Source organism: Henckelia pumila, unplaced genomic scaffold, assembly GCF_033568475.1.
Source record: "Henckelia pumila isolate YLH828 unplaced genomic scaffold, ASM3356847v2 CTG_525:::fragment_3, whole genome shotgun sequence".
NCBI lineage: Eukaryota > Viridiplantae > Streptophyta > Magnoliopsida > Lamiales > Gesneriaceae > Henckelia > Henckelia pumila.
This window is the reverse complement of record NW_027331857.1, coordinates 1,242,266-1,257,130: the sequence shown is the minus strand read 5'-3', so window position 1 is coordinate 1,257,130 and position 14,865 is coordinate 1,242,266. Positions and strand designations below refer to the sequence as shown.

Below are 14,865 nucleotides of genomic sequence, written 5' to 3'. Positions count from 1 at the left end.
TCAATCAACCAACTAGAAAAGTGCGGAATGAGTTCAGTTGATAGATTGAACAATAACAAGATGGATTGAGTAAATAAATGAGACATTAAGTAAAAGTCACAAGAAATTTGTTTGTGGATATTCAGAGACTGGACTGCTTCTACGTCACCCCTTCTCCTATCTCAAAAAAATATCACTAGAAGACTATGAGTATTACAAGATCTTTGAAACACCCCACCTTAGCTAGGACTTAACGTCAATGCCTACAATTGAGACTCCTATACTTAACTCAAGAATTTAGTCCTTGACTGATTCTGTTATAGCTTGATTGGTTAGTCCTCGACTGACTTTACATATAGTGACCCGATCCGGATCATCTACTAACAAGAGACTTAAGCATGTAATAACAATAATCAGAAAACTTAAACATAGTTACTACGGAAAATAAAACAACACCGAAAAACAACTGGTAAATACAATCCAAAGCGAAAGAATCATACTTAACCGCAACCTAGCGGCTAACTCTGTAATCCAGCCTTGGTCACCAACTAACCCTGGTCCAAGCTAAAACACCTATAATTTCTTTGTCGAATGGGGTGTCCAAGAAACACAATAACATGAACGTGAGCAAACTACGCTCAGAACATAAAACACGAGTATACAAACCTACTATGATGCATGCATATGACTGGGTACTGGGTAGATCTCAAGTCTTGCTCAGTCGAGGCGCCAATGAGTATTTAGTACCATCTGGGGTCAACTCCATTGGATACATCTACACACTCGTCAGGATCATCGTAGCGTCAGTCTCCATCATCATGACGTCTCCTGGTGTCCGACAATATAACAAGAAATATAGGGCCGAGCAACCGTACTACCAAGGATATTTTGAAGGAAACTTGACTTAGAATATGTACATGCAACATAATGTTTAAAGCAGTAAAACATAGATCATGACACATAATATGCAACACATAAGCATGCATACTCGCTGAATATCTCAGACATTACTTTATGTACTTCAACAACTGGCCTAGATGTACAAGTATATACAGTCCAAACCTATAAGACAAGATAATATCATATCACTAATACTGGTCTATAAGCCTTAACTAAGCTAATAGATACTTCTTAATACTAATAGGGATCTCGGACTATACCTGCGTTCGTCATCAGCCCACTGATGTCGAAGGTCATGACCCAAGCACAGCTTTGCAACAAGCCCCGTATCACCTCGCTATTGCCCGACCCTCGAGTGTAAGGCTATTGCCCGACCCTCGATTGATTTGTTGAGTAACTCAGTTCAGTTGACCAACTCGTTCAATTGAGTTACTCTTTATTTTGACTTTAATTTGTTCAACACCAAAACTTAAATTTATTCTCCAACAATTTTCGTTCATACAACATATCATAATGAAATTTTGGTATACTAATATTTCGGTATATAGTACAAAATATATATCAATTATATCGAATATTTGCAACATACAAAGATATCGGTACGATATTGATATTATATCGTTCATTAAAAAAAATCTTAGTTTATAAAATGGAAATGAGGGAGAAAATAGATTTGTTTTTTGGGAATACATTTAGTTTTAAAAATAGATCATTTTGAGTCTTTCACCTTAGTTTTCTTATTTTGTTTATAATTTCATTACTTAAAAATATTATATTTTAAATTTGTAAATATTTTGTTAGTATTTTGGTATATTTCAAAATTCTATACCGACACGGTATCGAAAATTTTAGTATTTTTATCATGTCGTATCGAAATTTTCGATATCATGACCGAAAATATCTCGGTATTTCTTGTATGTTAACTTCATTATATCAAAAATTTCGATATTTTCCTCACCCCTATACACGTGTAGTGCATGTTACTGATGAGAGAAAGTTTTTTATTTTGATATCAAAATCTTACCATATAATGTGAGCCACATTAATATATTTAACATTCAAAATAGAAAAAAAAAAAAGAATAATCTTTATCATGATTAATGAACATATTGAAAGATTTAGATGTCCATAGTCTACCAAATCTTACCTTATCATGCAATTTATATATTTTTAAAAGTGGAAAAAATCTTATTGTGATATACTACAATATTTTAGATTTGCTCAATCATGACTTTTATATATTCTATAAAAGTCTAGTGGTATTCAAAATAGACTTTTTTAGAGTTTTAAAAGTCAAGTTGTATTCAATCTTGACTTTTAAAATCTCTACAAAAGTCTAGTGTTATTCAAAATGTCAATGAACTTTTAATAACTCCATAAAAATCATGGACATACAAACATTAATGCTTAATGTACAACTATATTTTGTAAAAAAAAGTCTTTGGTCTAACCCAAAGATTTGGATGGATTTCTAAACTTATAATTTCCATCTTTTTTTCATATTTCCTCACTTCTCACTATCTCACTACTCTCTATCTTACATTCTCTCATATTCAAAATGAATTAATATATATATATATTCGTTCTTTTCCTAAATTCAAAATAAAAAATATTATTTAAAAATTTGAAATTTTCGAAATATTTTGTTTTTTTTTAATTTATGATTTATACCAATAATTTTAATATTTAATGATAATAATATATGATTCAAAAAATTATAATATGATTTAATTCAAATATTTGAATAGCGGATAACAGACATGATAAAAAATAAAAATTGACAAATAAATTTTTATGATATAATTGATAAAATAATTTATAATTTATCATATGTTTTTTTTAAAAAAAATAACTTTACACAATCGCAAAGTTTTTTAGTTTATAATTTTGTTACATTAATATATATATATATATATTATATATATATACATTTAAAATAAATGAAATCCATTTCATCAATAAATTAAAAAAATATTTCAAATAAATTTATTATTTATGTCAAATAATTATTATTTCAAAAAAAAATAATAATAAAATATATTAAAGATACAAATTCATGTAATTGTATGAAAAGTTTACAAATCTCTATAAAAGTTCTGCAAAAATCTACAAAGAATCCATGAAAATCTGTTTGTAAATCCGTGAGATTCTATAAAAGTCAATAATAATCCATAAACTCCACAAAAGTCTATCATTTTAAAAAGTCACTGAAAGTCATTAAAACTCTGGATTGAATACACCCCCTAAAAGGTTAGTCTATGCTACGATGAGGTTGTTTATTACCTGTTTTAGTATCGTTAGATCATGTGGGTTCCTTAAATTTTATGAAAGCTTACATGTGGGTTGATGATCCAAAGCCTAACTTTTGACAACATTATAAGAAAAGAATACTCAGACGTAGAATAAAATAATCCGTTTTAAATGAGTATAATCCACCAAATCTTATCCATCGCACAATCCATTTATTTTCAAAAGTACATAAAATCTCATCGTGATTTGTTGCGATCTTTTGAATTTGTTCGATGATGATGGAAATGAGTTACCTATAAATAATGACGTGTGAGATCCCTAAACATATTCCAACAAAAACAATTTATATGTTATTTAGATTTGGAGTGGTTAAACGACTTTCAAATAATTAGAAGATATATTCAAGTGCCGATCAAGGCATTCTTCAAATTCAATGGCCGGAGGTAGCATATGATCCATTTTCTTCGTTAAGTTTTCATATAAATATGTTATACACGAATTCTTAAATTCTTACAACCAAAACTATTATAAAATAAAATGTTAATTAATTCCAGTTGTTTTGATAAATTAATTAAAATTTTAGATTTATCCTGTAATCTTTAAAAGACATGTAACGTTCGTGTCACTAGAACTAATATAAAATAAAATTTTGATTAATTAATTTTTTTAAAAGATATTATTTACATTATTATTTCTATGATATAATCTTTCCTATAGACTATACATGCAATGTGTGTGTTTTATATGATTTAACATATAAGATTTCAAAAAAAAAAAACATATAATATTTTAATATTAATATATGTGCAACCGTGTGTACAACACGTATGTAATGTCGGTATCATACGAAATAATATAAAAAAAACATAATATTAGATGGTTACATTGTTTTTAGAAGTTAATTTAAATTTTTAGACCAACCAAATAATCGGTTTAATTACTTGCTGTGTTTTCTCTTATTACAGCATTTCATTTCAATGCAATTGCCTAAAACTTCAGCAGCCCAAGAACACACACTTCACCATTTCAGAATCTCTCATATCTTCATTCTTTTCGATTCTTGAGAGAAGCTTGCGCAAAAATTCGAAATGGGTTCGAATTCTACGGCTCAATTTCAAGATTTGAACCTCTGTCCAGACCCTGCGGCCCCTAAAATTGTGCCCAAAATTGAACCAAAGCTGGAACCTATGGATGAACCATTGACGCCGGCACCTCCTCCAGGGGTTCCCACACCACCTCCCCAGTCCCCTTCCGCCACCTCCGATGTGTTCTCTGAGTTTTCCCGCATTTCTGAGCTGTTCCGCTCTGCCTTCGGGCAACGCCCAGACGAAAACGGAGACTGTTCAGTCCTACCCGACTCCGACCTGGATTCTCTAGCGCTGGCGCTGGTCCCTGTTCCCGAACCGGAAACAAACCTCTCGAACACTGTCGTTCCCGGAACCCGTAAGTATGAGCAGCGCTCTGCTGAACTCGTTCGAGTCACTGATATGAAATCCGAAGATCAGCGGTACTATCGCGAATTAATTCGGAAAACCAGGATTCTGTACGATTCTTTGCGGGTGTTTGCCGTGTTTGAAGATGAAAAGCACAGGAATGTTGACAATGGGCTCTTTCTGCATAAGCGGACGAGGGCGGACTTGAAAGCCGCGGCATTGATGCGGGGGCGAGGATTGTGGTTGAACCGCGATAAACGGATTGTGGGTGATATACCTGGAGTGTTGATTGGGGATGTATTTTATTTTAGGATGGAATTGTGTGTTTTAGGATTGCACGGGCAGCCGCAGGCTGGGATTGATTATGTTCCAGCTAGCCATAGCTCGAATGGGGAGCCTATTGCAACTAGTGTTATTGTTTCGGGAGGTTACGAGGATGATGAAGATTCTGGGGATGTTGTAATATACACGGGCCATGGTGGACAGGACAAGAATGGGAAGCAGGTTGTACATCAGAAATTAGAATGTGGGAATTTAGCCCTGGAGAGGAGCATGAACTATGGAATCGAGGTAAGGGTTATCCGTGGTTTGAAGTACGGTGGTGGTATTAATGGTAAAATTTATGTTTATGATGGTTTGTATAGAATTGTTGAGACTTGGTTCGATGTGGGGAAGTCAGGGTTTGGTATTTTTAAGTTTAAGCTAGTTAGGATAGAGAATCAGGTGGAAATGGGGAGTAATGTGATGAAGTTTGCATACAGTTTGAGGACTAAGCCATTGGATGTGCGACCTAAGGGTTATGTGACACTCGATTTGGCGAAGAACAAGGAGAATTTTCCTGTGTTTTTCTTTAATGATATTGATGGTGACCGTGACCCTCTACATTTTGAATATCTTCCATCGACGATCTTCCCTTCATATGTATATAATTATGGGAGTAAGACTGGATGTAAATGTGTTGGGGCATGTTTGAATGATTGCTTTTGTGCAATGAAAAATGGAGGCGAGTTTGCATATGATATGCATGGGATTCTGGTGAGGGGAAAGCCGCTGATTTTTGAGTGTGGCCCAAATTGTGGCTGTCCCCCTAGTTGTCAGAATCGTGTGAGCCAAAAGGGTCTTAAGAATCGATTTGAAGTGTTTAGGTCGAGGGAAACTGGTTGGGGTGTTAGATCGTTGGACACGATCCAAGCTGGCTCCTTTATTTGTGAGTACGCTGGAGTTGTTCTCACTCGTGAGCAAGTTCAGATTTTCACTATGAATGGTGATAGTTTAATTTATCCGAGTCGCTTTGCTGACAGATGGACCGAATGGGGTGATTTATCACAAGTATTTTCGGACTATGGTCGTCCAGAATATCCAACGGTCCCTCCTTTGGATTTTGCCATGGATGTATCAAGAATGAGGAACTTAGCATGCTATATGAGCCACAGTTCATGTTCGAATGTTATGGTGCAACTTGTGTTGTATGATCACAATAATGTGTCATTTCCTCACCTCATGCTGTTTGCTCTGGAAAATATCCCTCCTATGAGAGAGCTTAGCCTTGATTATGGGGTTGCTGATGAATATATGGGGAAGCTTGCGATTTGTATCTAGTTATGACTCTAAGCTGGATCAATTTTGAAGATGATGGACTGCTTTCGACACAATGTACTAAGGTAAACTTAAGTTATTTTTATTTTATAAAGAATCATCCCTAATACTTTTGATTTCAATGAGTTTAAATGTTTTGATTTCTTAGATCTATATATGACTTGTTGACATTCACATGCAGCAAGCTGACAAGTAAGATTGGACTTCTCTCTGTTAATATTTTTCTATCTACCCCTGATGCATTGGTGTTTCACCATGCAACTTGCTAAGGTGCACATGGAAATGATTTAGCATGGTGTTTTTTTTTCCTTGAAGTGGAGCCATTTTTGGTTGAGAACTTGAGATGGTTGGTTGGCCACCTCAATCTTTTCTGAAATCCATCTTCTATCTTAATTTTTTAGGTTTTTTATAGATATATAGTACAGAATACTTTGTTAATCGGTGGAAAGTTTAAAAAACTTAATATAATATGGGTTAAATTTTAAGAGATTACATTGAAATAGATCTTAGAAACTTAACTATGCTTGCAACGAGTTTTCTTTTTATCATCAATTTGAAGCCTAGATAAAAGATGGGTTAGTGGCTATGAAGTTGGTATGTGTTTTATGTTGGCGTAGTGAAAGTGGGCAAGAGTCCATGCCTATGCTCTGGTGTAAAGGTTAGTGTAAGGTGATGAGACTTTTTGAAATGCTGAAAATTTGATTCTTTAATTGGAATGTGTATGGAGCTTGCAAATGTTAAACCTAAAATAAGAACTACTTTAGCATGTTTGCAAGAAAGAAAATGGAGTTGAGAGAAAGTGAGACAAGTTAGAAACCCATGATACGAATTATGCTACTCAGTAACAGATGTGCGGCAGGTCAAGCTGCATTAATTGAAGTTATCTATAGCGAAACTTTTCACCTTCACATAAGATAGTAGCTACCAATATGAGTTCTATAAAGCTGGACCAAGAGGAAGAGAGTGCGACCTCCACAAATTAGATGGTTGGTGTTATGGGCCCAAATACAGCTAGATGTTTTATGTTATTGGGCCTAACCAATCAAGCCCAAGGATTACGAACCCAATTATTATTGGGCCTAGATATTTAAGAAAATTAAGGCCCAAGTTTGGAAGGTCCATCGGCAGCTACCGTTCACAAGGAAAGGCAGGAGAAAACATGGTCAGCTGCAAATTCAATTTGACTGGGTCGCTGATGTCTTTGGTGGAAGTTCGGGCTCTTACTCTTTGTGTTGATCCTTTTCATTTTCAGGATTTTGCTAATGTTTTAGTTGACCTTGGTTTTGAGATCATGGTTTTTGATGTTGGTTGGAAGGATGACAAATCCGTAGCAGTTCAAGTTGTGGCTAACCTATTACTTTTTGTGTGGGAAGATGGAATGGGACTGCTTGCTTTTATCATTGTGACTGGGGTACTCATGCTTGAAGCCAAATATCCTTTCAATTTTTTTGTATTTTGGAAACGAGTTTTTCGATTTTGGTTTCGAGTTAATTGTCTTCGATGTTGGCTGGAGCCTTAAACAAGATCATCAAGTTTCAAGACTCAGCCTTGAGGACAAGGCTGATTTGAAGATGACGGTATTGCTATGGGCCCAAATACAACTAGATGTTTTATGTTATTGGGCCTAACCAATCAAGCCCAAGGATTACAAGTCCTAGAAGAATCTAGATACAGTGGAGGTTATAAGAAGGTAGAGTGAGATAGATAGGGCATTCAGTTCATTTTATTTGTTGAGTGTTAACTAGCTTGTGCTAGGGACTAGCTTTGTGCTAGGGACAGAGTTCATCTCTGGGTGTTTCTTTCAATTTTCAGTGCAATACATTTCTTATTATATATATAAAATTGTGGTTGTAACAGTTGGACTTTAAGGGAGTATCAAATCATGCAAGGACAAGCGACGAGGGTGAGATATTTGAAAGCTAGAAGTTGGTCAAAATTGGATGTGCGTGGGAATGTTGAAGATGATTCAAACTTTATCAAGATAAGTACGAGACCTATGGAGAGAGCTGCTTGTTAGAGCAGGTTGCAACAATTTCTGCATGAACTGATCTCTTATGTATTATGTTTGGTGACCTATGCATTATTTATGTTTCATGGTTTGAAGTGTGTTTTAATGACCTGATGCTGAGGCTAGAGAAATTACCGGTAAGGGCCTCAGAAGTGGGTGTCATGTAGCTTCCTTGTTTTTTTTTTTTGTAGATTGGATTAAATATCCTATACATAGGGTATAAAGTATTACCACCCGAACCCAATTAACCCTGACTTGTTTTATTTCTCAACTAGTGGGTGCCCAGTACCTGTTCGTTTCCTTCATCTTGGTTTAAAAAGGTTTGTCAATGTCTATGTCCATAGAGTTGATTCACTATTCGTTTTAATTTCTTCCTTGTTTATGACATAACTCAAGTACCCAACAACTCCTGAGTCACCTTTTGGAATCTATTTTACATAGTAAGGGGTCAACGTTGTAAATGGCCGGAGGTGGTGGCTGGGTGGTCAGTGACCGCCTACCGCCTTGGCCGCCTAGGAGGTGCTTAGGCAACCGCTTAGGTGGTTGAATTCTTCTAGAAATTTTCTATAGTTACCTATACAATATCATGTAATGTAATTACAAATAGTCATCATTTTTAGGCAATATATGGAACTAAATAATCTCTATGCATAAAGAAGCTTCATACACAAATAAATATATAAATGTAAACAAACAAGTTAATTAAGGTGGTGGCTGATGGAGGCGGCGGTGGCTGGAGGCGGTCTGAGGCAGGTGGTGGCTGGTGGTGGACACTTGAAACCAAAAGTAAATACAAAAGAGGGTGATAGGTGTTATTATTATATCTATGATTTTTTAAATATATTGACTTTAACTAGTTTTAAATTTATTTGACTTTGACATTTGCCTAAAATTTTAAAATCATTAACCACCTCGGCAGCCTGCCCGTCCCCCGGATAGCCTTAGACCGCCTATAGAGACCGCCTTAGACAAAGGCGGGGCGGTCGCTAGGTGGCCTCCTCGTCCGCCACTTAGAATACTGTAAGGAGTACACTAACACACACGGTGACCTAGAAAAGCGTATGGCTCGAGGTTATGTGTGTTGGTTCGAAGTGACACTCACTATGCATAGTGTTTTAAATGGCGGTTAAGGCGGCAGGCGACCATCGACCGCATTGCCTTTTCTTAGGCGATTCTGTAGCCCGTAGAAGATGAGCACGGCGGCAAGGCGGTCAAAGTCATCAAAATTTAAAAAAACTTTATTATTAACTTGCAAAAAATAGTAGCCCCAGGAGCCCAGTCATGCGCAACCCACTCCTCCTTCCGTCTCGAAATGCCAACTGCCGCCGTCGCCGACAGCCCACTAGGTCAGCACTTATTTTTTTTTTTTTAAAAAAAAAAAAAAAGGGTTGACCCCGAAGGGACTCCATCCCACATGAGCCAGAGGCCCATTGGCTCATGCGGGGATTAAATCGAGGGATGTGCACGAGTAGGCAGGGACCTGAGGGAGGGAACAACATGGTCCAACTCCCAGAGCATACCCCCAAATATTTCAATGAGGAATATGCTCCACACGAGGATCGAACCCGCAACGCTGGAGAATTTCTTCCCACGTCACCTCAGCCCACCAGGTCAGCACTTATATATATCTAATATATTGTATTGTATTGTATTGTGTGAATCTTAACATTATTATGGTGATGGATCTTTATTAATTATATAGTTAGTTGCATTTATATATTTATTTATTGTATTTATTTGTACTTTGTATAAATTGTATTGTATTGTATGAAAGCTAATTATACATAAACATCATTCAATTGCATATATTACGTAAAGAATAATGACTATTTGTAATTGCATTGTATGATTATATATAATTATTTATAAAAATAATAAAAATAAATTCCACGGTGCCTCGGTGGTGGACAGTCACTAACTGCCCTGCCTCTACCTAGTGCCAATTACAACGCTGACTATGCAATAATATTATTATAAAATGAAAGTTGCATTCATTTGATCTTGATGAATTGGTTGAGTAAACGAATTTTAGGTTTTAAATATTTATTTTAATCAACAAATTTGGTTAAGGAGAGAGAGAGATGGTTTTGCTTTTACATTTCTTTAAGGGAGTATTTTCGAGAACTTTTGCTTATGTAAATGTGATTCTTGTAGAGATTATTTTCAAGTTGGTGAGAAGCTAAAGTAGGGAGTTTTTGCAAATATAAGTTTAAAACTAATACAAGCTAAAGTTTGAGTGTTTAGAGAATAATTGATTCTAAGTTTAATTTTTTAGTTAAATGACAATCATACTCTTAAACTATATAAAATTGATCTATTTTAATTATTTAAATTTGATACTCACACCATAAAAATGTTTTTACTTTTATATAATTATTATTACGTTATGAATTTTGTATCAAAAATACTTTATTTTTTATAACATGAATGCTAGAAAAATATATAAGATTCATAAAAATAAAAATATAAAAAATGACAAAATTTGTATAAATGCACAAGATATGTACAAAAAAATTTATGGAAATGTAATATATTTGTTTAAAAAATTAAGTGCTTGTAATAAGATATGATTGAAATTTTATAAATTCTTTAGAAACTATTAAAACTTATATATCAATAAAATTTAACAATGTAAAAAAAAAACCCTGATATGCTTTGAAAAGTTAATAAATCAAAACAAAAAAAATGGACAAGTTAATGGACTAAAAAAACTATTTTCCCTTAGCACTTCAGTGATCCTTGCATCCTTTATAACTATGGTGTGTATGAAAAGATGACCCTCAACTTCCTTTGATCCATATTATTTTCTTGGGCTAAACTATGTGATTGTAGTGTGTTTGTTTCTTTTAAGCAGAGTAGAAAAATATCAATGTGCTAAGTCATTCATGTATAACTTACCATTAGGCATATGAGTCGACGAGGAGTTTTTTCCTCTTAAAAGTAGCTGTGTCACATTTGTAATAGACTAATAGTCTATTTGTAGAAATATATATGTTAGATTTAGGACAGAATTACAGTAATCTAAGTTAAACACCCAGCCAAAGGATTGAATCCTTTACAAATTCCCTAGCTCAAAGCTAGTCACTAACTCAAATGTAAAAACGTGAATGAACTTTTCCTAACAAACTCCTATTTAATCCCCCTCTCCCAATCTAGATTCTTTTGAGATAAAGAGGCTTGGACCTCTTCTAGCATATTTGGTCTAGGCCCAATATAAGGCCTGAACCTCTCTGAATTTGGACATAGTTCTTGGGCTGCCTTGGTCCAATACAAGTAAGACCATAACAATACTCCCTCCTGAAAAACAGTCTTGTCCTCAAGGCTGGGATTAAGAACGCAAGGTGCCATGGTTTTCAAAGCTAAATTATACCAGCCTCCATTTGCCCTAGCTCTATACCCTCCTCTGTCAAAGACTCTTGTTTGGTTTGTACCCCGAATTGGCTTAATGATTCCTTGCTTTGCATATTTACCAGCTGTTCCACTGTCTTGCACCTTCACAAAATCTGAATTTAAATTGTGGTGCCCTTCTATTAAACCAAAATCGGTAGATGACCCTTCCCATGAGATATCGTCAAGGATACAGGGGTCATAAGCAATGACAACCTCACCCCTATCGTGTGTCCAGCACCTACCTAAACGTATGCCAATGCCTCCAAGATTGATGAAGTTTTCTGCACAACCCACCAGTTGTTTGGACCAAGAATTACCAATCACAATTTGGTCAGCACTCACCGTGATCGATTGTCTATGGCTTAGTGAACTTCGGGTGTTTTGTGTCTTGAAGTCTCCCCAATTCCTTTCATTGTGTTGTTGTCTAGTAGTTCTGTCGATCTCCTCGTTGTGAGACTTGAAGCTTGTTCTTCCCGTGAAATCTTCATCATTCCAACCCACGTCAAATACGATAATTTCAAAATCAAGGACGCAGAACCGATTACCAAAATATAGAGGATCAAGGGAATACTCTTGAGCCCGCGCGCATATGGTAGCAGCAAGGTTGACTGCCTTGTTAATTTTCTCAATACAATTTGGGTGCTTCACTTCCACCAAACAAGAAAGTAGCCCTATACTCCTCTTGAGCATTTCATCGAACACCTTCTTTGCTTCATCCACTCTTTCTTTCTTACACAACCTACCAATGAGAACATTATACACAAACTCTTTGGACCTCACAAAAGAGTCCAAATTCTGCCTAGTGGAAAAACCTTACCTTAGTTATCTTAATCAAATACGGTTGCCCCTCCTTGTGGTACATCATGAGCCATAACATACTGAAATAGCAATCCCCTTTTTTCTGTGTCCTTAGATAATCCTCTCGAGCCACTCTGTGTTGTTGCTCAGACCATTCCTCATCCACCGGTTGAAGTTGGCCGTCGATTACTTGTCTTGCAATGTAATATGAATTGTCCGCGCTAATGGATTGGGCCCTCATAAGTGGAATTAGCCCACGGGCTCCTTTCTCACTGCTACCTTCCTTGAAATAATTAATTATTATTGGGCCTTCAGTTATTTTCCAACTCTCAACACCATCTTTGGGCTTATTGATGTTATAACCCGTATAATATTCTTCCCCCAAAGCCCACTCCTGGGCTGTCCACCGCTCAGCCCTCGCGATTCCCAGTTCTATAGTTGATCGTCGTTGCATCGACGCAGCGTAACCCTCCCTTGGATGCGTTTCCGTATATGAGGGTTTCTTTTTAAGCCATCGGAGCCCCGTGCTCGTCGCCGTCGGCTCCTTCTCAGCAGTGCGTGTATTTGGTTGGTGTCTGGCTGGAAAACTTGAGATGAGTTCAGTCGTGAACTCCCGTCGGAGTTGTTTTATCACAACCAACTCAGGTAAACATACGCTTGTCAGAGCCCGTTTCTCGTCCTTGGAATAGTTTTCTTCTTCAATTTGCTTGAAGCCAGCGCATTCCTTCGGTCCCCCATCGGTGGCTGGCCTTCTACTTTCCTCCCTCTCCTCTTCCGTCACTCTGTTTCCCATTCCTTTCAAAATTTGTTGTACTATGACTCGAATTTCCCCTAGCTCCTCCTACATTTTCGCCTCCAAACCTTGCATCCGCAGCTCCATCATTTTGTCCAGCTCCTCCGATCTCCTTGCAAATTTCTCTAATGCTTCTAATCTTGCAACAGTACGTGTGATCGCCATTTTTCCCTCCGATCGATATCCGACAGGTCGGACCAATTGTTAGGAACTAAATTTCCAATCGATTCAAAGTAAAACATAATTACAGTAATCTGAGTTAAACACCCCGCCAAAGGATTGAATCCTTTACAAATTACCTAGCTCAAAGCTAGTCACTCACTCAACTCTCCCAATCTAGATTCTTCTGAGATAAAGAGGCTTGGGACTCTTCTAGCATATTTGGTCTAGGCCCAATATAAAGCCTAGACCTCTCTGAATTTGGACATAGTTCTTGGGCTGCCTTGGTCGAATACAAGTAAGACCATAACAGATGTCGTATAGTGAAAAACTGGCTAATCCAATTACTACATAGAAAGAATGATATAGAATATTAAATGATTTAACAAGGTTCTAAATGTGTCCACATTGTTTCAAAACACAACTGTACTGTGCAAGTACTGTATTAGATCTAACCAATTCTCAATCATTAGTATTTCTGGATGATTTATACTCCATGTGGTCTGGGGATAAATGATGGAGCTAGTAGGAATTTTCTAAATGAACATATCTTCTTTAGAATTCAAAATGTATTATGATTTGAATGTGTTGGTTTTTACTTAATTTAATTTCTTTGTACAGATATAAAGTGGATAATCTTTGTGAAACTCCCACATTTTTGGCGTCGTATTGCACTAGCTTTTGTTGGATGGTGTTAAATCGTGCAGCGGCGTTTCTGCTGGATGGAGTTCTTTCTCCGTTTGACAGTCTCTGCATTTCTATAGGAATTAAAGATATGTAGAACTTCGATTAGATTGTCCAAGACTATGTGAACTCATGTACTATTAGCCAATGTATACTTGTATGGGAATCCATGTTGCCTGGAATTGTAAAGAAATTACAAGTGTTTTTGTCAATGGATGATTCTAACAAAAATTTTGGAATGCCCATGTACTATTAGCCAGTGTGTACAATACCGCCAGTTGGTATTCGATATCTACGTGCCCATTGATATTAGAGTATAACATGAGTTTTACATTTTGAACATGGACATTATTGAGACTAAAAGTTTGGTGCATCTAGATGTGCAAGTGGAATTGTTTGGAAAAAGAGTTGTATTGATTATATCTTTTAAGGGTTGACAAGAATTGTTTATTTTTCTCATTGTATTTGGATTAGTATATCGTTCATTCCATTGGTTATGTATGTTCCGAGGTACTTGTAACTGTGATTCTTTTTCTCGAACCAGTGTCTTTTCTGTACAAATTGATATATTTATTGTGTTCCGGAATCTTCGGGTACAAAGGTTCATTTGACCAAGGAAGTCTCCCTATAAGAAAGATTTCCCCAAAAGATGCTCGACATATTATGCTGTGAATGTGATATTAGTGTTTTGATAGGCTCGACTTTGATAGTTTTTGCAAATGCTTAAAAAATGTAAATATGAATTTTTTTAAAAAAAGTTTCCAAAATTTTGCAATGAAAATTTCATAATCATTTTTTAAAAGCATTTGCAAACACTACTTCTATATATGCTTTGTTGGATAAACCTTTGATGATGTGAAAGACCTTGTCCCTAC

General features: G+C 36.0%; 2 protein-coding genes across 8 annotated transcripts; one reads left to right on the top strand and one right to left on the bottom strand.

Annotated features, from left to right (window-relative positions):
* Window positions 1-4,087: 4,087 nt before the first annotated feature.
* LOC140873372 (histone-lysine N-methyltransferase family member SUVH9-like) lies at window positions 4,088-14,405 on the top strand. 7 transcript variants are annotated; one of them, XM_073276478.1, is made up of 3 exons: window positions 4,088-6,223; window positions 6,340-9,776; window positions 13,928-14,405. In XM_073276478.1, the coding sequence occupies exon 1, from the start codon at window positions 4,218-4,220 to the stop codon at window positions 6,159-6,161; it is 1,944 nt and encodes a 647-aa protein (XP_073132579.1). In that variant the 5' UTR covers window positions 4,088-4,217; the 3' UTR covers window positions 6,162-6,223; window positions 6,340-9,776; window positions 13,928-14,405. The 7 variants fall into 7 exon arrangements, with proteins under 7 accessions (XP_073132579.1, XP_073132582.1, XP_073132580.1 ...); XM_073276481.1 differs by having other exon boundaries at window positions 7,532-9,776; window positions 13,928-14,402; XM_073276479.1 differs by having other exon boundaries at window positions 4,089-7,848; window positions 8,016-9,776.
* LOC140873373 (uncharacterized) lies at window positions 10,843-12,998 on the bottom strand. The gene is made up of 2 exons (XM_073276484.1): window positions 12,374-12,998; window positions 10,843-12,295 (listed from the first exon to the last, which is right to left on the bottom strand). Exon 2 carries the CDS (start codon window positions 12,244-12,246, stop codon window positions 11,296-11,298), a length of 951 nt encoding a protein of 316 aa, XP_073132585.1. The 5' UTR covers window positions 12,247-12,295; window positions 12,374-12,998; the 3' UTR covers window positions 10,843-11,295.
* Window positions 14,406-14,865: the final 460 nt, after the last annotated feature.

Excerpts from the sequence above, each read along its gene's own strand:
- LOC140873372 (XM_073276478.1), top strand. The coding sequence starts at position 4,218 with ATGGGTTCGAATTCTACGGCTCAATTTCAAGATTTGAACCTCTGTCCA.
- LOC140873373 (XM_073276484.1), bottom strand. The coding sequence starts at position 12,246 with ATGCTCAAGAGGAGTATAGGGCTACTTTCTTGTTTGGTGGAAGTGAAG.